The following is a 21,232-nucleotide window of genomic DNA, read 5'->3' as shown; positions in this document are numbered from 1 at the left end:
ATTTCGGCTAACTTTATTCCCTTTATATTTTTGGATTTTTTTCCCCAACAGTTAGGCGAGCACGGGGCGTCAATTATGCTAACAACCTCAAACACTCATAATCACTCCACAGGCAATCGTTTAGATAAGAGCGCGCCCGTCGCGTTAAGTAAACGCTGCGGGATATGCGAAGGCATTAGGGGAAAACTCCGGTTGGAAAAGTGGGAAAAGTCTAGGCGCAGCATTGAGAAACAAAAGCACGATAAATGCCATAAACAAGACCGAAACTTTCGCTAAAGGAGGAAAAGAGGCGAAAGTCCAATAAAAGTCACGCAGTCCATGATACAGAATAGTCAGCAGAAAAGTCGGACAAGTCCTATTCGCTGGACAGGAGTGTATAAAATGAAATATAAAAAAAATAAAAACACGAAACAAAACAAAACAAAGCTAACTGCGTGATACGGTAATTGCTTAAAGGAAACCCTTGCTTACAATTTGCAACTAGGTGGCAACACCGAGTCGCTTTTCCTGCTTTTTCCCCGCTTTGTTGAACCGGTTACAACTCTCCGAGGACGAGATTTATGCGATTGCCGATAAGGACACTCGGCCAAGGAGTCGTCGAGTCAAGTCCTTTGTCGTGTAATGGCATTCGTAAGCGTTACCAACGGAAGCTCCTTGAGGCAATCACATTGTCCTTATTACACCCATCCTCCTGATTTTCCATATTACCGCCTAGCTAGTTGAAAATTTGCCATTTCCATAGCGAGTTTTTCCTCGATTTTATTGTTCTTTAAATGCTGATTTCAATTAACATTGGAAAGCAAACAAAAACTTGTGTTTACGTTAATTATTCATTTACAATCCGGACTTTCGAGCCCCACAAAGCACTTTTTTGTTTACGCTTGCTGAGAGTCGCATTTTAATTGGTCCATTTCAATTGTTTTTTCCAGTAACATATTTATGATAATGTCTTTAGTTGTTTATAGAAAAGCCAGGGGCCGTACATTTTGGGGCGTGAGAAGCTGTCTTCGCACAGCAAAAATACATATTTATGAAAGTTTAAGTTTACGAGTCGCCATAATATTAGCTTTTATCGATAAAGTTATTTTTGACAAAGTCTAGACTTGAACATTTTTACATCGATTTGCATTGCATTAATTTTCAGAAAATGCTGTAGGCGAATCTCTTTAAGCGCATTTTTTGTGCCGAACCACTTTCAATTTATAAATGAAAGCGATTTCTTTAGAAAAACTGTTTTCGTTCAACTGGGTCGACGAGAGTGTATTTCCCATCATTTATAATAGAGAGAAAAATCGCGGAAAATAAGTGAGTGGTGGAAAAGTTTCTCGCATAATTTACAACTACGCTCTACTTAGCATTTCCATTAAGATCTTGCAGCCAACCTGTGTTGACCTTTGGACCCAGACCGGGAAACTTCCCGGTGGCCAAGTTAATGCGGCTACAAATTCGCGCTATCATCGTGGAACGCTATCGGCGTCATTCATCATGCGCTGCCAAACAATTGACAACCAGAGGACGAGGATGATGAGGAGGACGGCGAGGCTCCAGGACACTAAAATCCACCGGGTAAATCCAGCGTTTACCTGCAAATGAAACTTTTGAATTTTGATTGCGTTGGCGTTCGTTTCGTTGGTTGGTGTTGGAGTTCATTGTTATGTTAAAGTGCTTTCTTTTTATCTCTTTTTCTTCTTCAAAATGGGTCGTCAGAGGTGATGGGAATCATTGGTTACGCTGAAGGATATTTCTTCATTTGCAAAAATTTTTAATATTCTTTAGATATTACTTATAAAAAAAGTTACGGTTGTACAATAATGATATATATGGCACTATATTCCTATAAATCTTCAACTATATCTAAAAATACACATCTCTAAAAGATAGTAAGACGGAAGGTGGGTGTGTTGTCAGTTCGGGCACTTCATATGCAAAGTATGATCCACTTAATGCGATTTATAACGCTACTCCTTGGTCTGAACTGGCGTGGAATGGAATGGGAGGAAAGTAAATATATATTGGGCAAAGAGTGCTGAGTAAACTAGGTGGGAGTAAGGCTGCAACAGCTGTACGTCGGGTACGTCTCCATATACGCTGAGCTCGTTTGTTCCGCCTGTCATGCCCATCATCTCTGGGATTCCATCCGACCATTTCACCAGCCCAGCATCCCACTATCATGCCATCCTGTCAACCATCAACGCTGTCGCCTTCGTCCTTTGCCTTCGATGATGCTGCGCTTTCGGTCGGAGCGATTATGCCGAGTATGCCATTGTTGCCTCAGCCCTAGGAAATCCATTTGAAATCCCCAGTTTAGTGTGAATTTATACGAAGAAAACTCACTGTTCTGTCTCTGTTTTGCTATCTGATTCAGCTGCCCTTTATGCTCGTGCTTACCTCATAAACTGGCTATATTTCGTTGTTTTAATTTAACGCCAAAAGAAAGAGAGCTGCTTAAAAAAAGGAAATCACCATCTTCGAATATTCCCCATTTTAGCTTAATCCCCGGTTACATAATTGTGCGCAAACGCTTCCATTTAACGCAGATTTTTATGATTTTTTTCGGACCTCGATTCGATGGCTGCTAAAGCGCTCGACGGGGGCCAAAAGTAAACTCGGGCACCCGCGACGTATGCGTAATATTGTTAGCCATTGTTCTTCGCCCTGTTTTCCCTTTCCCCGGGAGAATTTTCACTGCCGTATAAACTTTATTCAGGGGATGAGAAAGAGGATGAAGGATGACTGCGTCATGCAAGGATTTATATATATATATTTAAACATGAGTGCCAGCAACTGCAAGCAGATGTCTTTGTATTATTCTGACTCGAGAATGGTATTATAATGTTTCAAAATAGTATAACAACGTATTTAATTCGAGTTTGTGAATAAATCGAATTTAAAGCATTTGTTTATCAGCCATTGAGAACATTTGTTTGTGTTTTGAATGTGTTTGTTTGAATTTTGTTGACTTTAGCTACTGAATACTACATTTTTGATAAATAAACTTTGTATCAACTAAAAACTTTGAGACAACATTTTCAAGTTTATTGCTAAAACAGCAGCTTAATTTTTTTTATAGAACTATTAGAGAAAGAATGCTGTCATAAGAACATATTAGTATTATCAAGAAAGTTAAGTGTAAAACTATGTAGTGCCGTAAGAAAATAGTCTCTTGAAAGTTGCCCGCCTGCAAGTTAGCGACTCATTAGCAGCTACTTAAAAACTACTCGAGTAAAAGCTGTCAAGTGCTCACACTCACACTCGCACTCGCAACTTCAACCCTTGCCACATTTTATACTCAAGCAAATGGGCTGTCTTGCAGTATTCAAAATGTCGCATGACGGTGGCAAATGTCAACAGAACTCCACATCCAGGTAAACTGACTGCCAAGTCTCCGGGGTCCAACAACTCGGGTCTCCAGTCCTCTGGCGGTTAATTAAAAAATGGAATTCCTGAGCCACTGCTAGCACACACACAGCAGAAAAAGTGTTGAAGTCTCGCTTCTGGGGATAGCAACCATTTTGGTTTAAAGCTGATGATTAATATGGCATTTGGTTTAGTGCAGAATAACACTCCATTTAGTCCTGGCTCACTTCACTTTTTTGTTCAGCTGCTGCGCACCTGTCAATGAGCTCATTAAATTGCAATTTGAGCAGATAGCTTAGAGGAAATGGAGCTTGAGCTTCCCTGATTACCAGCAACTACTCCAAGTCCAAAGTTTCATATTCTCTTATTTTTCTCACACTTTCTTAACAAAGTTGAACTGCATTTATAATTAAATATGTCTGCAGCTTTACTTACTCTTCGGTTTTTGTTATATGCTTTTTCTTTGGAGTTAAGGGAGTTATTTGAGTAAAGCTGGAAATGGTTATAGCCAGTAAGAAGATAAAAAGTTTGCTAACTTTCTTTATATCTATTTTAATTTCATTATGAACTGGTTTCAAAAAGTGTTTATAAAACTTTTTAAGACTAATGTGATTTTAAGAAGGTAATACTTAATAAGAGATTAATTTACCTCTTTATTGAAATTAAAAACATTTTCTTTTAAATCCTACACTTTAAGAACAATTTTCATCTGTGAATGCGTTTCAATTTCTGATATTCGTATATAATTCCCTGACAGACCAATAAAATTGTCACATTTCACAACATGTCCCTGACAGTTGTTTGCGGCCAGCAGCTTCGCCTCCTTCTTCTTTTGAGTCCAGCTCAAACTGTTTGCTGGGTCAGTTTATTGTCGGCCAGGATGAGCGGGAACCGCCCGGCCGATGTTGTTTCTGTGGGGTGCATCATGCATCATTGAAATATGTTTTTCGTTTACAGCTGCTGCAGAACGAGCCGAGGCCGACTGCAAAAATATTTTAGCAGCAGGGGCAAAAGGCATCATCCTGCGGTCCAACCACGATACCGCAGCAGGCGGCCGACCCGAAACCAAACATACATAAAAAAAGGCGAAACACCAGAAGCAAGGCCTTCATTAATCTTCTTCAATGTCCGGCACATACTTTAACCCATTCCAGCAAACATATACATACATATATATGTTTGGGTTTGGCCGCAATATAAACAATTTGCACATTTTAAGTTGATTTCTTTGGCATCCTTTGGCCCACATCCTTGGATCCTGGCAGCAGTCACGCGTTGCATACGTGTGTATTAAGTATACGCCGTGTGCTGTCCTGCGAATTGGCTTTTCTTTTTCTGGTTGGCACGGAACAGCAACTTTATGTGCATTACGTGCACACAAACAACACATAAAAACGCAATCCCAGCGATTTCCAGTATCTGCAGCACATCATTGGAAATTGTAATTTAAAATTATCGTGGTCAGTTCTGTTGCCATTCCGAATGTTGGCTAAAAAACAAACAGAATTGCAGAATTTCGTAAAATCAATTAGCCGTGACATATGCATAGATAAACAGAAATCAAAAGCCTTTGGCAGTCAACACTGTAGTTATACTTGCCGCACCTGAATTAGCATAGGTGAAGCCTCAATTTACATGCAAAGTATTTTGCCAATATTGGCATGCATACATTGCGCATACGACGTGTGGACCAGTTGATTTGCGTTCATATTGGTCCGGAAATACATGCAATTATTTGTCTATAGCTGAAGCTTGGCTCCAAGAGTCCGGCATTTTAATGAACAGACATTTGATTAAATAGCTAAAGACCTGCATCATTTTGTTGCACTTAAGGCTTTGCCCAAATCGTAAACACTTAATCTCTAAATGCAAACAAATAGCTACGGAAGTGCAAGTTTATTAAACAATATTCAGTTGAAATAATTACATTGTCTGAAATCTGAAAATTGGATCTCATCTAATCTGAAATTAGATCTCATGCTAATATAAACGTAATCTAATCAAATATTTTTGTTCTTTTCAATATAGATAATTTTTGTAATTAAACCTATTTTGATTTGACTAATCCAGAGAAAATATTCCGAGACTGGTCACTTCCAATTCAGTACTAGAAATGCTTGGAGATAATGTAGTTGAACTCTTATTGCAATCCAGGTTATACGGCTGTCCTCTTTGTTTTTTAGGTCGATTTGATAAGCCCTCAGATACTTGATCGAAGATCGATTTGGCTAGTTTTAGTATAGCTACGTGGGCTACAAATTGCAGGATCATGGCACCAAAACCCTTGTAGAGTCCAGAAAAACCCTCAGAAATAAGAGTGGATCGATAGCAATCGAAAACTCCTCGATAGTCTGTAAGAATCGGGACAACTGAGTAACCATTATCCAGATTATCGATTATTGTTCGTGTGCCTTGCAATTGCAATCGGTGTAGAATAGTTTCAAATGGGAAAAAGATAACCTCCGTTGTGAGCAGAGCGATAAGTCCGGCGTATATTTCAGCATTTTGGTGCTCCAGCTTATCATCGGAAAACTTTACGACCTGATTGTCCTGCCAAAATGATTTCCTCCTCAGCATCATGCGAGTGGAAACTCCATGGATTAATAAATTAAAAAGATACTTTGTAATGCCAATCGAAACACAGGGACCGATTAATGCCCAAGTTGGTAAAACACGGCCATTTTGCGTGGAACTCCAATAGAAAAGACGAAGACCTCCTTCTCGTACAACATCCAAGAGACCTGTTTTTTCGCTAGCAATGTCACTTTGCACTGTTTTCACCAATGAAACGGCGTGGAATGGCGCAACTACCCCGATGCTTATACTTTTCAAAAGGACATGCTGGCCGAATCGCTTTAAGGTCGTTCGACTATCTATTTCTTTGGGCCAACTGGTGACTTTCGATATTACATCGTCGATGGCACAGGACATTCCTCGCACAAGGAGGCAACTGCTTATTCCCTTCCATAACGTCGTTAGTCCCTGGCGTCTGTGCAAATGGACAATACTGGGCAGAAGGGTAAACGGATGTAAGTGGTAACATTTGGAAGTATTATAAACCTGACACTGCCAACGCAATACTAGAAAAGGATGGCTGAGCACATTTTCGGTAAGTAGAGAAACCCAATGAACACCAACGACCGAATACTTGCGAAATGATCCGTCCCGATCCTGGTTATCTAAATATTTGTCCAGCATAGCATGTTCTAAGCTAGGATATTGGATTCTTGCAATGGCATCTTGGTCTGCATTAAGATTTTCCACAATCGACTTCTCGCGGCAATCAATGATGCTTTCTAGGGATTTTTCAGTACTACAGCGAGTGCTTACTCGATGTTCTTCAGAAGGATCTTCAATAACTGGTTCACTATTCCTTTCAAGTTTTAGATCAGCAACGTTTTCCTGGTCCTCCATTCTTTAAAAGCTTTTGTATGTATTTTATATATTTTGGGTATGTTTGAGATGAAAGTTTAACATATCTTAATGTGTTCAAGAATTTGGCACTACTATTCAAAAGTAAGTGTATATAATGACAAATAATGATAAGATTTCTATGAAATCTTAGGTAGCAATTTTCTTTTAAAAAAATGCATTTCATTATAATATCTGCAGATGTCATAAAACTTCTTACGTTTAAATTTAATGGTAACTCGTTGGGCAACCTTCATTTTGCGAGCATCATTTTTCATCTATTTGCGAGGCAGCCGAGAGAAATTTAAAATATTTCCTCACTTTAGGTAATGTGTATTGCTTTCAAATCATACTCAATCCTGCGGCTTGCGGTTGGCTTTTAGTCTACGGGAATCAAAGGACATATTGTACGCCGCGTGGCATCAAGTGCATCATGTGGCAAGCGTAGCCGGCAACAATGACATTGTCTTCGTCAGGAATCGCTGGAATGGGAAGGGGGAGGAGTAAAGATTGACATGCACATTATGCGGGTGGAGGATGTTTCAGGAGGGGATGGTTCTGGGTTGGCATGGCGCCCAACTCCAAAGTCACAAAGTCAATTCATGGCTCCTGCAGCCGACGCACATAAATAAGCCCGGCCAAAGTTAGCCCAGTAAAAGGCTTTGACGGATGGGCGGCTGACAAAAGTGGTTTTTGGGTGGCGGAGTCCCCTAGTTGATTGCGCATTAATTTGTGAGCCACTCTCTCTATGGCTCTGGAATCCTTTAACCATTTTACCTCAAGGCTGTCTGAGTTATTATTTGCTTAAAGTTTTCTTCAGCCAACAATAAAATGCACAAACGCAGTGTCTTGTGAATGCACAGCCAGCTAAAGAAAAGTTTGAAAAGTAATAACAATGGCAAACTTACTGAAAGTATATTACAATGATGATGTTGATGGCTGGAATGCATTAAATTAAATACAATTGAAAATAAAGCAATTCGAATCTGCAGCTAGCTTTGTTTTTGCCTGCCTTATTTACATGCAGTTTTCAGTTTGTTTTCCGGCTCTTGTCAACATCATCCAGCCCAAAAATAGAGAACAGCGTTCCAAAATTCTTATTTCCCGGAAATTTCACGGTGTTTCAATGGATAATTATATAATATATGTTACACTTTCTAAATTGTATTTATTTTGATTATTTTTAATTTAATAGCAAAACATTGACCTTAAAATATTTTTTTACTTACAGAAAGTGATTTTTTCTTCTTCTGCATGTTTTCTGAAATAAAATAAGAGATATTAGAATAGCTTATTTTATCGTTTCGCCCAAACAAATAGAATATAAATCGAATAAAAATGTTTTTTCGTAGAAAGTTCAAGTTCACATGGCATCGCACCCCATAAAGTATGCAACATAAATTACCAAGACCCGAAATCCCTTCCCAGAACGTATCCTTTTCTGTTTGTTTGTTGCTCTCTTAATGCGATTGCATTTAAATTTATAGCGTTGGCAACAAAAGTGCTGCATATTCCAGCATATTTTCTGGATTTTTTCCTTCTTTTTTTGGCACTGCAATCAGAAGTGTTTGAGTGCCGGAAACAACTCGTTTTTCTTGACGGCAGCAGGGAGCAACACGTCGCTGTTTCGCTGCCTATCTGCGCTGTTTGTTGATATTATTATGGTTGTTGTTGTTGCTGTTGCAATGGTTGTTGCTGTTGCAAGTTGCATGCATTTGCACTTGATAAGCAAACACGAAGGAGACGGCTGGTAAGAAAAATCAACACGGCCCGGGAAATATGCATGTTCTTGTTACCGGTAGATTTCCATTTTAGATGGCGAAGTCGTCGCCGTGGCGTTGTTTATATTTATGATTGGGGCGTGGTCCGCCCTACCCAGGGATGACGAGTTGCCGTGCAATCTGCGCCTTATGCAAACCAATCGAATGTCACTTAATTGGCTTTTTATGCGCCGCCCATCTGCTCCTCTTTTTATTCTTTAAGTTTCCAATCCGGCACAAAAATTGCAAATGCATTTTGGAGTTGCAAGGACATTGTCATAATGTTTTTATGGAACTCTTATTCAAGTAAAAAGTCAACAGCAAAAAACCTATAAAAGAACTTGCTAAGAAATATGTTGCTTTCTCAGGCTCAGCTGGAGAGCTCAAACAATAAAATGCACAGGGAAAAATTATCAAATATTACTCAAATATCTCTGCAATTTAGAAAACAAGTAAAGTTTTTATTTTAGTGGGTAAAAAATATGTAAAAATTGAATGAAAAGAGAGAACATATAATTAACAATTTGTATTTAAGCCTTCCGTTTATATTTAAAACGAATTTTTCAAAATGACACACATTTGAATTTTATTGAAAATTTGTATTTGATATCTCCTGTTGATGATATATTTTTTGCCATACGTCTGCTTTCATGGCTTTGACGTTCAGCACTTGTAGTTTGATGGCGTTGTTGTTGCCCTGGAACCCACTTCTACACTTTTCGCATACATCTTGAGCCCGAACAAAACAAGTTGTTGATCACATAAAGCTGACTTCAGTCTAGAACAGAGCACGGAAAACAGAGAGCTAAGCCAAGAGCCTCGACCCGAACCGAAACTGAACGGGCGTCACTTCTTGTTTTTGTACCGGAGGTTCAAAGGTAACGCAAATGGGCACGACATGCAACCAGGGGGCAGTAGGGGGGCTTGGTTCTGGGTCGAAGGTGGCCAGGAATGCCGCCAACAACTAAAACAAAACATTGACATAAATACGTGAGCGCTTCTGTGGCTGCGGTTACAACAAAAGTTTGTGTTTTTCCCTGTTTTTTTTTTGGCTTGTGAAATGCCCTTGGAAAGTAGGTATTACAAATTGCTGATGAAGTCTGCCGGGAATATATGGCTGAGAGTGGGTGTGCTGGATTGGAGGGAAGTTTTTCTGGTGTCCTCGGGTATGGTTATAAAACTTATTTAAGTGCTTGCGGGTTGAGTAATGATGGCCGCACATATACTAGATATTCTTGAAAACTTTTATATAAATTGTTCCAATATATTTATTCTAAAATTAAGTAAAACAATACTGCACCTAAGCCAATAATTATCAATTTTTATTATTATCCCCCGAAAACTAAAGTGCCTAATAATAATTTAAGAGCATTCCTTGTGCCTGGAATAAGCCCGAGATTTTCTTTCCTTTTACATTTCCCATTTTCCTTTCTGCTAACGACGTTAGTTTGTTCGCTTTTTCCACCTTGTTTTTGCTTATTAGTACATAGTTTTCATTTTTATGCGACGGCTGCACGAGCATTTTTTATATTTATTTTTTTTGAAGGTTGCTTTCTGACTGGCTTTGTTTTTTTTAACTGGGCTTGTACTTGGGCCATAAATTTTTAAAACTTGAACGCGAATGTGTGCCATAGTGGGCATTGTTGATGTTCTTGCCGCACTTGCAGGCCTGAAAATGCAAAGCTGAAAACTTGCTGTGAAACATTTCCCTGCTGGTTTATGATGTTTTTTGTCGCTGTTGATATGTTAATCGCGCTGTGCATGCAATTTTAGTATTATTTGGCCATTTGTTTAAATTTTACGCCACCTCTACAGTATTTTTTTGCCACTTGAAATGCATTTAACATTAAATTTAATGGAAGCAGTCGGGGTATTTAATTTTAATTACAAGGCGTACATAAAAAATGGTAACCTATGCCGCAAATTATTATGTAAATTAGTAGAAAGGGGGAGTAATATCGTATACACACACCTTTTCAAATACAATCAAAGGTATGCTCATATAAATGCTTCGAATTTTATTGTTTTACGTGCGACGAGGTCCTTTCCCTGGTGTGAGCGTGTGGCAAAGAGTGTGAGACCTCATAAATGGTGTAAGGCGGCCATAAACGCCTCTCTTTGGCCATGTGTGTGAGTACCTTTGTCATAAAATGTGCGTAAAACTTCCTTCTGGCATTTATTGATAAAACGTTTGGGCAATGAATTCCTATTTGAGAAGAAGGCTTAAGGCCATAGAGAACAAATGTTATCTGCTGGATGGTAGGGGAAAAAACTGGAAGATTGCATGCATACCTGGCATGTCTTCTCGGCGCTTTATTTATTCGATAATCATTACGCAGATAGTGGAGAGAAATTTCCAGGGTTAAAGAGGTTTGGGGGAGTTATTACGCATAACTCTACATAAACTCCTGTTGTAAATTTAATTATGATTCATTTTTACAACAAACATTAGCTGAATTATTAGTTAAAACATTAACAGATAATTATTCTTTATACCAACATTTTTTTTATTTTCTTTATTTTAATTTTAAGTTTATTACGTAACTAAAAGAACACATGAAAAAACTAAAGTTCATTACGATTTAAGTTCTTAATAGGGTTTATTTATTTAAATTATTTATGGGAGAGTAAAACTTTTGCAGCTCCATAATGAAGCACTAAAAATGCAAGAAAACTTTACGCGTTGACTCAGCAAAGTTGTTTCTTCTTTCGCACCCCGAAAAATTTCACAATCATGATGTGGAACTTCCAGGGACGTAACGCAGTCCAGATACATTATCACCATCTAACATCTTGTGGGCGTTATCACCGAATGTCAATGGCAGTTATCTGACGATAGATACAATTGCTCTCAAAAACTGATATAAAAGCGCTGTTCAGCGAAAATGTCCCAATCGAAACGCTTAGCCCCCTTGAATTGGTTCAAAAATGGAATTTTCCCTACTGATAATTGTGCTTGTGCTCTTACCTGTATTTACACCTGTCCACTGTCAGGTGGCCTGCAATGCGAAGAGCGGTGCTGTCCGCCAGAAACGCATCGTTCTTAGCAACCCGGGCACAGGTGAGTTGGCCAAGTTGGACACTTGCCAGTACCGCGTGGCGCCATGGAGCGGCCAGGTGTGTCAGGTGCGCTTGGATTTCGTGCGCTTGGAGCTGCCGCAGCCGCAGGTGAATGCCAATTCCGGACTGCTAGAGTGCGTCGATTTTCTGCAGGTTCAGCATTTCCGGCTGTGCGGTCGCAACAGCGGTCAGCACTTGTATTTACCAATTCGTCGAGGTCAGGAACTTCAGCTTTTGTTCCAGTTGGCCACGCCCCTAGGTAAACAGTCCTCCTGGCAGTTGACTCTCACCCAGCTGGAGTGCCCCAGGGATTCCCTTACGTTGAATACAAGGCAACCCGAAGTACAGACACCAACTGTGCGACCGATTCTGCCCTTTTTGGGCAACTTTCTGCCACGAACCATTTTCGGCGGACAATCTGGGATTGGCTCGGGGTCTGGTCCTGCTGCTCAGCTCATCCAAACTCTTACCTTGCCATCTGTAGCTGATCTGGAGATGCTGGCTCCTCTGGGTTGCGATCAGTACTTTCGGACTACCACTGGAGGCATCGTGAGCTTCAACTTTGCTGGTGGCATCTATATGCCCAACATGAGGTATTCGATTTGTGTAAAGGGAGCGGCAGACAGCGAGATAAGGTAAGTGACTCAGCCCAGCAACAGGCATTTTTGCTCTATATTTCCGATACTTTCATAGAAAGAATATGTGCATCACTTTAAAGTAATTAGTTCAAATTACATGTACAATTAAAATTTAATTAGTTGCAATTACTACTGTTAATATGAAGTAAAAGCTTTCGATTGGAAACTGCATGTTTTAAAAGTAACAGTTGGTTAAGCATCGCAAGCTAAACAATTATTTTGTTTCCATTTTTTTCGCAGTAAATGGATAATGTAACTTAATCCTTAAAAATTATAAAATTTTCTAAAAATTAAATTGTTTAAATCGACCAGAAACCTGACCAGATATTTAGTTTTGGTTGTTAGTTACGCGAAATAATCATTCATTATCATGGCAAAGCCAAAAAAGTTGGTATCCCTTTCCATAAATTTGAAATTTTATCCAACCTGATTACTCGCCCTAAACACTACCGAATATTTTGCCACAGCAAAGCCAAAAAAAGTCGGATTATGGAATATTGTATCTCGTTGAGATTGTTATTCAATTTCTAATACAACTTCATTCGGACTTTAAAATATACATTTTGGACCATTTTTTTTTGCAAAATTAGATGATCTTACCCCTTTCCAAAAAGATGAAGTTGATTCATAAAAAATTCGTATAAAAATGAATAAAATCCTTAGTTAAACTCAAACTAAATATTTTATTGATTAGTTTTATATGTTATGTTTTCTTTTATATGAATATTTTAACGTTTTTGTTTATTTTCTCTGTTTATGCTAGCTACAAGATCGAGCACTTTGAATTGTCGAAGGCGAACTCCGAGCAGTCAGGACCTGCCTACGACACCGATTGCCGCAGTACAGTGTTGACTCCGTTGCGTGTATCGGATTACCTGGGCATTCCCAATTCGTACATGGTTAGTAGGCCGGAGCTTCAGGCCACTTACTACTGTGGCAATGGTCTGACTGGACAGGAACTTGTGGCTCGACCACCGTTTGTGCTGCGATTCGCCAGCGACTCGCAGTCCAGTGCATCCGAAACGGGCTTTCAACTGACGTATACGGTCCGCCGGTCACAGGAATCTCCAGTGACCGCAGAACTGTAAATTGGCATAAATAAAGCCGGAGTCTTAACTAAATCAACGCACACAAGTCAACTGAAATTGACATTATTAAATGCTGCAGTGATACTCGCACTGTGAGCCAGGACATTCCATGGCAACGGATTTGCCTTAATTAAATGCCCGGCTCCGGCATTAAGTCACATGTATCTATATATGCAAATAAATTATGGAAGGCCCAATGGCATAAATGGCATGTGGCCGACAATTATGGCAATATGCGTTGGGAAAACGGGTTCAATGGAATGCGGATAGAATTTCATAGTTGATTATTTTGATATATGCCCAACAATGTTGAGCTTGAACAATTTATTGTCTCCGTCTTTTGTATTGAATAAGAGAAAATTATGTGGAATAGATATTGACTTGGCCATTGTGATCACATTTCATGACTTTATGAAGATATGTTATTGAGAAATTTAATTGCTGCCATTGATAGTTGTTGTTTTATTGTTTCTTTAAAGCCAAAACGGTTGTGTTTTGCTAATTATGAAATTGTTTCACCTAAGGTGTTTTGGAATTTAGTTTACAATTAGGATATTAATTACATTCTCTATGAGCGAAAACATAAAGTTCTTCTAAAGGTAGAACTTACTTTCTTGAAAGACTTCTCAAATTTTAAGCATGATTCTTGGTAACTTTTAAATAAAATAAACTCGACAGCTACGTCGACGTGGGTATTTACATATATAATTGCAAACTGGTGTAACTTGTTCGGATATTCCGTGGGAGGAAATGCTCTTCTTCGCCCCCTTAAACTTTTCACACATGGCTGCAGGAGGCGGATGTAAAAGCTTTTCAGGGGTATGGCGGAAGGGATGCAGTGACATTTTGATGCCGACACAGCTGCCACAATTGCCAGCCCATGTATTTTTAATGAAAATTTAACAAAATTTCTGCGGTTTAAGTGCGAAAATTGTTGAAAGCGTGCAGCGCAGGTGGTTGATCGATATACATATAAAAATACATATCGTATATTATTCGACGGAAGCGAACGCGGAAGTGCGAATTTTTGCGATTCAGTTGATGGAACACATATGCAAGCTGCTGTAAAATGTTGAGCAAATAAGGCCTAAGGCCAAACGGATATGCAAAGGGATAAATTCAGCATTAAAGGGGTCTGGGGACATTGTTAAGTGTCTGGTAAACAGAATGAAATTGCATTTGCATCGATGACCCGAACACTGGGGAAATTGCCTTTCAAATATGCATAGTCATATGCTCCGACACGATGCCAAACAATGTGAGCCAGCTCTTTTGGTCCAACATCGACTACTTTCCCTCTCGAATTTATGTAGTCTCTTCTTTTTCGGGCCAACACTTTTGCTCGTTTAACGTTTCTATCCTGGGGCAAATTGTTTTTGCCCGACCAGCAAAAGATGCTTTGGCATCTCGGACCATCTTGCTATGGGGCATCTTCTTTCTTCGCCATGTGCCTTTGGCTTTGTGCCAGCTAAAAACGAAAACTTAAAGCCTGATCATAATCCAAACTTAAAAGCCAGCTGGGAGCTTGTATTAAATATTGCATTCGGTCTTAATGGTCACTTCATAAATGCAGGCAATTAGAACGCTCGGCACACACTGCGTATGCGTGCTGAAACTTTGGCAGCTGGTAAAAGCCATGATTTTTGTTGGCCAGGCGCAGTTTTAATTGCGGATTTTCCAGAAGGCAGTGAACAACTATAACTGCGATATTTAATTAGATTTTGGCTTCCAACTAAGTAGCCGCATATTTGATTACAAGCAGTTTTTTCATTTAGCCCTCTCCAGCTATCAGTTTACTAACCTAATATTTATTTTGAAACAATACTAACTGGTTTCTATTTTTCGCTCTCAGTTTTTTTCCTGGAAAATTTTAGCCAACTGAAAACTATAAACATAAATTGTTTGGCTTCCACTCTAACCATAACCAATTTTATGAAAGGGGGAATGGAAATAATTCCAGAATGTTTATACCCGTTACTCGTAGAGTAAAAGGGTATACTAGATTCGTTGAAAAGTATGTAACAGATAGAAGGAAGCTTTTGCGACCCTATAAAGTATATATATTCTTGATCAGGATCAATAGCGAAGTCGATTGGGCCATGTCCGTCTGTCCGTCCGTCCGTCCGTCCGTCCGTCCGTCCGTCCGTATGAACGCTGAGATCTCAGGAACTATAGCAGATACAAAGTTGAGATTAAGCATAAAGATTCCTGAGGTCCCGGTACAGCGCAAGTTTATTACAGCATCCTGCCACGCCCACTCTAACGCCCACAAATCGCAAAAAACTAAAATTGCTGAAATCTCAGGAACTATTGCAGTTAGAAAGTTGAAAATCAGAAAGTATAATCCTTAGATGACAGCGCATCTTATAGTAGTACTACTATCCGGCCGCACCCACCCATACGCCCACAAGGCTCAAAAGACGGTTTACGGATTTTCTAGAAAAGCTGATATCTCGGTAACTATAAGTGATAGAAAGTTCGGATTAAGCATGTAGGTTTCTATGATGCTCCCAATGCGATCAAGCCACGCCCACTCTAACGCCCACAAAACCCGAAAACCAAAAATGCAAAACTCTCGAAAACTATAAGAGCTAGACAATTTTGCTTAGAAACACATATTTAGGAGATGCCTCTGCAACTTGCCACGAAGATGCATTTGGCCACGCCCACTCTAACGCCCACAAACCGCGGAAAACTGTGGCGTCTATAATATTAGTATGAATGCCTTTGTTTGACCTTGTATAACTTATTTCTGTTAATATCTATCGATTTACCAAAGATTTTTCAAATCGGAACATTATTTCGCTATTTATGAATCAATTAAGGTTATAAGGCCTCACATGGGCAGTGACGTCACTATAAGCATACTCAACATACTTCCTCTGACAATAGGTGGCGCCTTGTGAATTACCACTAGGAAAATAATATTTTAAAATTTTGTAAAACAGTAACGGGTATCTTATAGTCGCGGCACTCGGCTACAGCGTTTCCTCTTGTTTTTAAATTGAATTTTTAAATTTTTTTTCCCCCAAACCACGTATTCAGAGATTTTTCCATAGTTCTTTTTCGGGGTTAGCGCGAAATGGTCTATGTTTATTTAAGCATTTTTTCGCTGCAGATTTCCCCTCTGATGCTGTCAACTTTGTAACATCTGACCCAACGCCAAAGGCCCAATGCAATTTGCGCTGCTAACAAAACATAAAAAGGGAACCAGGATCCATTGTACATGGCATAGAAAATTGTAACATAAATTCACAAAAAAACGAAATACAAAATATACATACTAGATGCGGTTTTAACATTGTAGTTAAAATGTCAGAAATTATTAATTGAATATGGATTTACTTAGCGGTGAGTTGCCATGCATTCTGGAATTTTTAGCAATATTTTATGAAGTTATTTTTAGAGCAATGGGCTGTGAATATTTTATGAAGTTGCGTGCTTATTTCTTGTACAATAATAAAAACTGACCTTTACATTAATTTAATGTCGGTCTTATCGCGGCTTGAAACACAAGCATTTTCACAAACTTAAATGCCAATTAAATAACATTAAATTGTGCGAAAAATGAACCCTACAGAACAAGTCCTTGAGCCGGGAGAGACTGTCAACATGACAAAGGAAAAAATTAAGCAGCTAAACAGGGTTTTATGGACGGCCGGCAGAAATAAACAAACAAGTCGAGGGCCAATGGAACCTCCGGAAAATCTGTAAGCCAAGGCAACATGACACTGGCCAACTCGCACCCAAAAACACACTCGGACTTGGCCGACACACAAAGGCCCAGGCAAAAGCTAAAGCCAACAACATAATCTACGGGTTGTCAGCAGCCCGAAAGACCATAAAGCCAAGGCAAACGAGCTGAAGGTCGATGGGCGGAAGGGGCAAACCCATCTAAAAGTGGGTAGAACGGGAGAAGCAAACAAATTAGTATGCAAGTCAGGCAGCAGATTAGGACACCGAAGTTTTCGCGACATAAACGGACAGTAGGCCACAATGGGAACACCCGGACATTCCCTCACCCATCCGGTCCTTCAAGCTCTCTTTTTTCTTGGTTTTTGGGATTTAGCCGAAATAATGAAGTCGGTCACTGACGCGATCTGTTGCTTGTTATGCCTAGAGAAAAAACCGCAAAACCATTAAAAATGTTATAGCAAGAAACAGGTGATTGCAGGGACTCGGTTTGTACTTACCTAAGAAAATCCACTAAATAAATATTTTGTTATTTCTTTAAGAAATTCAGTTTTTTTCAAATTAAAAGTTGTTTTCATATAGCTTTCGCATTTAACACAGTCAAACAATGAAATTATATAGCCTTTGTCTGACAGTTCTGTATTTTGCTTGCCACAAAAATAATATTCTCGAGTATCATTTATTAAAAGGTATCATAAGCATTAAAAAAGTATAAAAATGTCAGCCAGTCTGCGTACCTTGACAACCAATTTTCCAAAATTAAACGTTTTTGTTGCTGGTCTCCTTTTTTGGCTGACAGGATGCCTCTTTTTATTTTATTTCTGTTTTTTTTTTTTTTTTTGGGTGTGTTTGTTAAACATTTCATTAAAAATTCCGCGCACAATTGCACAAACCCTGAATAGAAGAAGTCAACCCTTGAAAAGTCACTGGCCAGCCAAAGAATTTCCCAAGTAAAACTGAATTAAAACGGAATTATTTTCAGAAAACGGCTATTATAAGGCGTTCAATGACAAAAGAAAATCTGTCACACAGAAATGAACGTATTTTCATGAATGAATAATAAAGTGCAAAGGCTTGGCTGTAAATCAAATGCTGACCAACAATTTATAAAAGAAAATCTAATAAAATGGAAAATTTATAGGTTCAACGCAGAAATGATAAAGTAAGTTTTCTGTAAAATAAATTTAAATAAATATGTTGGCATTCTTTTATTTAATCTTCTTTTGGCAATTTGTCTACAAAAATATTCTCAATTTTTAGTTTGTTTTTTGACCAAATAAAAGAAAAATGTTATGCTAACACTATTTTTAATTAATAGCATATAGTGACTATGTCTAAAAATAACCAGTAACTTTAATAAATGATTTCTGAACATTTTTAAAGATTTTATCTAGCTTTTTAAGTGGTATTTGATTTGCTAGTAAAATAGTAAATATAAAATCTTAACAAAATTCGAATTACAATTAATCGTTTTATTTAATATAATATTTATATTAGCTACTGACAAAGCTCAAACAATGTATTTTATTTCCCCAAGTTTGCTCACCCCCAACAGAGACTTTGTTAAAGTTATGGCCAACACATACTGGCAGTCATATAATTTTCATATTTTCATACATTGTTTAACTTGTTCCCTCGTCCTTTTCGTGGGCCACAAACAATGTGTGTGCAAAACGTAAGTTTGCGTGCTTGGTGCATATAAATTAGTCGCTTATAATATTCTTTTGGCATTTTTCAAATTTCCAGTTCGGTATTTGCCGGCTCCGGCTGGTGAAAGAGTTCGTACGCCGTAAAGTATGCAGCTTACGTGCTCAAGGATTTCTCCTTTCCTGCCTTCCCATGCATAGCATGAACGAACAGCAAAAAACAATTATTAACATATTAATAAATTTTAGCATATTTGAAAGGCCATAATTTAGTGTAATTCTAGATGCCCGCAGCTGGGCAACACCTGAGCAAAATTGGATAATCCAGCCGAGCACGTAATTTGCATTTTTTTATGGCACCGTCTTTAAAGAGCCCGGTCTGATAATGGCCTTAAACAATGCCGAAAATATCCCCAGCGATTGGCGAGATTATTGCTTTGTTAGTGTTAACAGTCTAATCAGTTTTAAGTGCATTTGACTTGTTTGTCAGCCACTTTGGGTTTATCACAGCCCTCGGCCTTTTGTTCGTTGTACCACTTGTGATTCTTTGTGACAAATATGCCTATTATCATTACTGATAGTCCCAGGAGAAGTAATCCGATTCCCGTATACATACCAATAGTCCCAGCATTTAGGGCAAGCTATAGGGAAGATGATTATTATTTATTTATTTGTTAATGGTTATTTTGATAGATGTCTTACTTTAAGTAAGCTTGTAAGTCCTTCATCTAATTCCGCATGGATTTTCATGGTGAAAAGGGGCGCATAGTGATCATAGGCCACATCCTTGAACAAGCTGGAAAAGGAAAATACATTTTAGAAAAATCAGATAAGACTAAGATAAGATTACCTATATTTAGATAGAATATATGTTATTTGTAAAGATAGATATCTTTATGTAAAGTGTTAAGTGTTTAAAATTAAAGTCACAGTCAAGCTTAATACTCACTCAATGGCCTCATCGCGTACTACTTTCGTGCTAATCATAAGCTGCCCCCTCAGGTTCAGTGGAATTCCAAGAGTGGGCTCCATTATGACGAACATGCCATGCTCGGACTCCTCGGGCTGCAAACCAGTGGTGTTCTCCCTGTACATTTCGTCCGTAAGGTAGAAGTGTGGATGGGACATATAGAACGGGCCATTAAAGGCGGGAGGTCCATAATCCAAGACACCGTTGCGCGGACACTCGCGATTCTTGAGGCAAAAACATTCAGTGTCCGGCGACAATTGGCCATTGTCGAGAGTTCGATTGGTGGACTCATATCGCCAGACATCTATGCCATCGACGGTGAGGTTTTCCTTGGGGTAAAGATTCAAATAACGCGCTGCATCGGATAGGAAAATGGAGGTGGGCTGATCCCAGGTCCTGTCAGGCGACCAAAGTTCCCCCGTGCTGCCATTGACCTTGCCACATTCGCCGGGATAAAATCCAGTTGAATTCTTTCCATTCCATAGGAGAAGATCTCCCATCCGGCTGAGATCTCCATGGCCAGTGTGTACTGTAAAATTTCCCTCTGCCGTTTTGGAATTATTCCTCTCGTAAAACCAGCCAAAGGTGTTGCTGTAAACTGGCAGCAAAGGTGAATGCAGCTGTTCCACAAAGTCAAGCAGATGGTCATAGTAGCCATCGAAAAGCCACTGACCAGCTGTGTGGGTCATGTGGGTGGCGCCACCCTCGCGATTGAGGGCAAAGTTCATGACCTTGCGCAAGATGCGGCGTAATCGGCGCGAGTAGAAAGCAGCTGTCTAAATCAGATAGTAGGATTAGCGGGGATTATACGATGTGGTGTCAGACACTCACACTGAGACTTAGTACTCTCTATTTATACATCTAATGGTGTATATTAAGCTGATGCTCTTAAAATTATTAATTAACAGGAGTTCATTAAATCGTTCCGTTTAAATTATTTTATTATAACAACATTTAAACTTTAAAAATCCTTTCTTACGTGTTGACACCACAGATTTTCGTTTCATTTGTGATTTGTGACTTACCAAAGTTGGAAAATGTGGAGCTATAACCACATCCTCAAGAGAGCCATTTGACTTTTCGGGGAGAAAGTGCCAGGTGCGTTTGCCATAATAGGTCACCTCTGGCTGATTCCACTTCAAATCCTCCTTTACCTTAAAGTCACTGAAAGTGTACGGTCCCAGTTGCTCAAAGTTGGGCTTAACACCCTCGGTGTTCAAATCCTCTGGATTAGTCCAGTTAAATAGGTAAATTGTGCTATATAGTGGCGTGGGCGTGGTCACCCATCGTTTGTAGATGAAGGAGTTGGGAGCCAAAGGCATAATACTGCGAATCCATTGGCGCAATACAGCTGGCCAGGCTGTGCTCAGAAATATCCCAATGACCAGGATCAGACCTCCCACAGTGAAGACCCAGATCTTTTGCTGGCGAACACTGCAGCACCTACAACACATCGCCTCCAATTTATTTTTGCAACTGGTAAGTTTGCATTTTAAGCAGTCTTACTTATAGGCAAGCCCACTTTTGGAATATATTGATGTTTGTTAATGGGATAGAGATTAGATTTAAAGACCGATCCCCCTCGAATTAACGGCTGATTCTTCTATTT

General features: G+C 39.2%; 3 protein-coding genes across 3 annotated transcripts; 1 reads left to right on the top strand and 2 right to left on the bottom strand.

Moving 5' to 3' along the window:
* Window positions 1–5,247: 5,247 nt before the first annotated feature.
* LOC108105648 (solute carrier family 25 member 46) lies at window positions 5,248–6,845 on the bottom strand. The gene has a single exon (XM_017212335.2). The coding sequence runs from the start codon at window positions 6,769–6,771 to the stop codon at window positions 5,419–5,421; it is 1,353 nt and encodes a 450-aa protein (XP_017067824.2). The 5' UTR covers window positions 6,772–6,845; the 3' UTR covers window positions 5,248–5,418.
* A 4,519-nt stretch (window positions 6,846–11,364) lies between these two features.
* On the top strand, window positions 11,365–13,503 carry LOC108105649. Its single transcript, XM_017212336.2, has 2 exons — window positions 11,365–12,223; window positions 12,990–13,503. Exons 1-2 carry the CDS (start codon window positions 11,457–11,459, stop codon window positions 13,312–13,314), a joined length of 1,092 nt encoding a protein of 363 aa, XP_017067825.2. The 5' UTR covers window positions 11,365–11,456; the 3' UTR covers window positions 13,315–13,503.
* Window positions 13,504–19,117: 5,614 nt separating this feature from the next.
* On the bottom strand, window positions 19,118–21,077 carry LOC108105641 (protein croquemort). Its single transcript, XM_017212329.2, has 4 exons — window positions 20,649–21,077; window positions 19,603–20,399; window positions 19,356–19,449; window positions 19,118–19,294 (listed from the first exon to the last, which is right to left on the bottom strand). Exons 1-4 carry the CDS (start codon window positions 21,075–21,077, stop codon window positions 19,118–19,120), a joined length of 1,497 nt encoding a protein of 498 aa, XP_017067818.2.
* Window positions 21,078–21,232: the final 155 nt, after the last annotated feature.

The sequence above is a fragment of the Drosophila eugracilis genome, unplaced genomic scaffold, assembly GCF_018153835.1.
Source record: "Drosophila eugracilis isolate 14026-0451.02 unplaced genomic scaffold, ASM1815383v1 contig_1197, whole genome shotgun sequence".
Lineage (NCBI taxonomy): Eukaryota > Metazoa > Arthropoda > Insecta > Diptera > Drosophilidae > Drosophila > Drosophila eugracilis.
The sequence above is the reverse complement of the archived record's forward strand: the minus strand, read 5'-3'. Positions and strand labels throughout refer to the sequence as shown.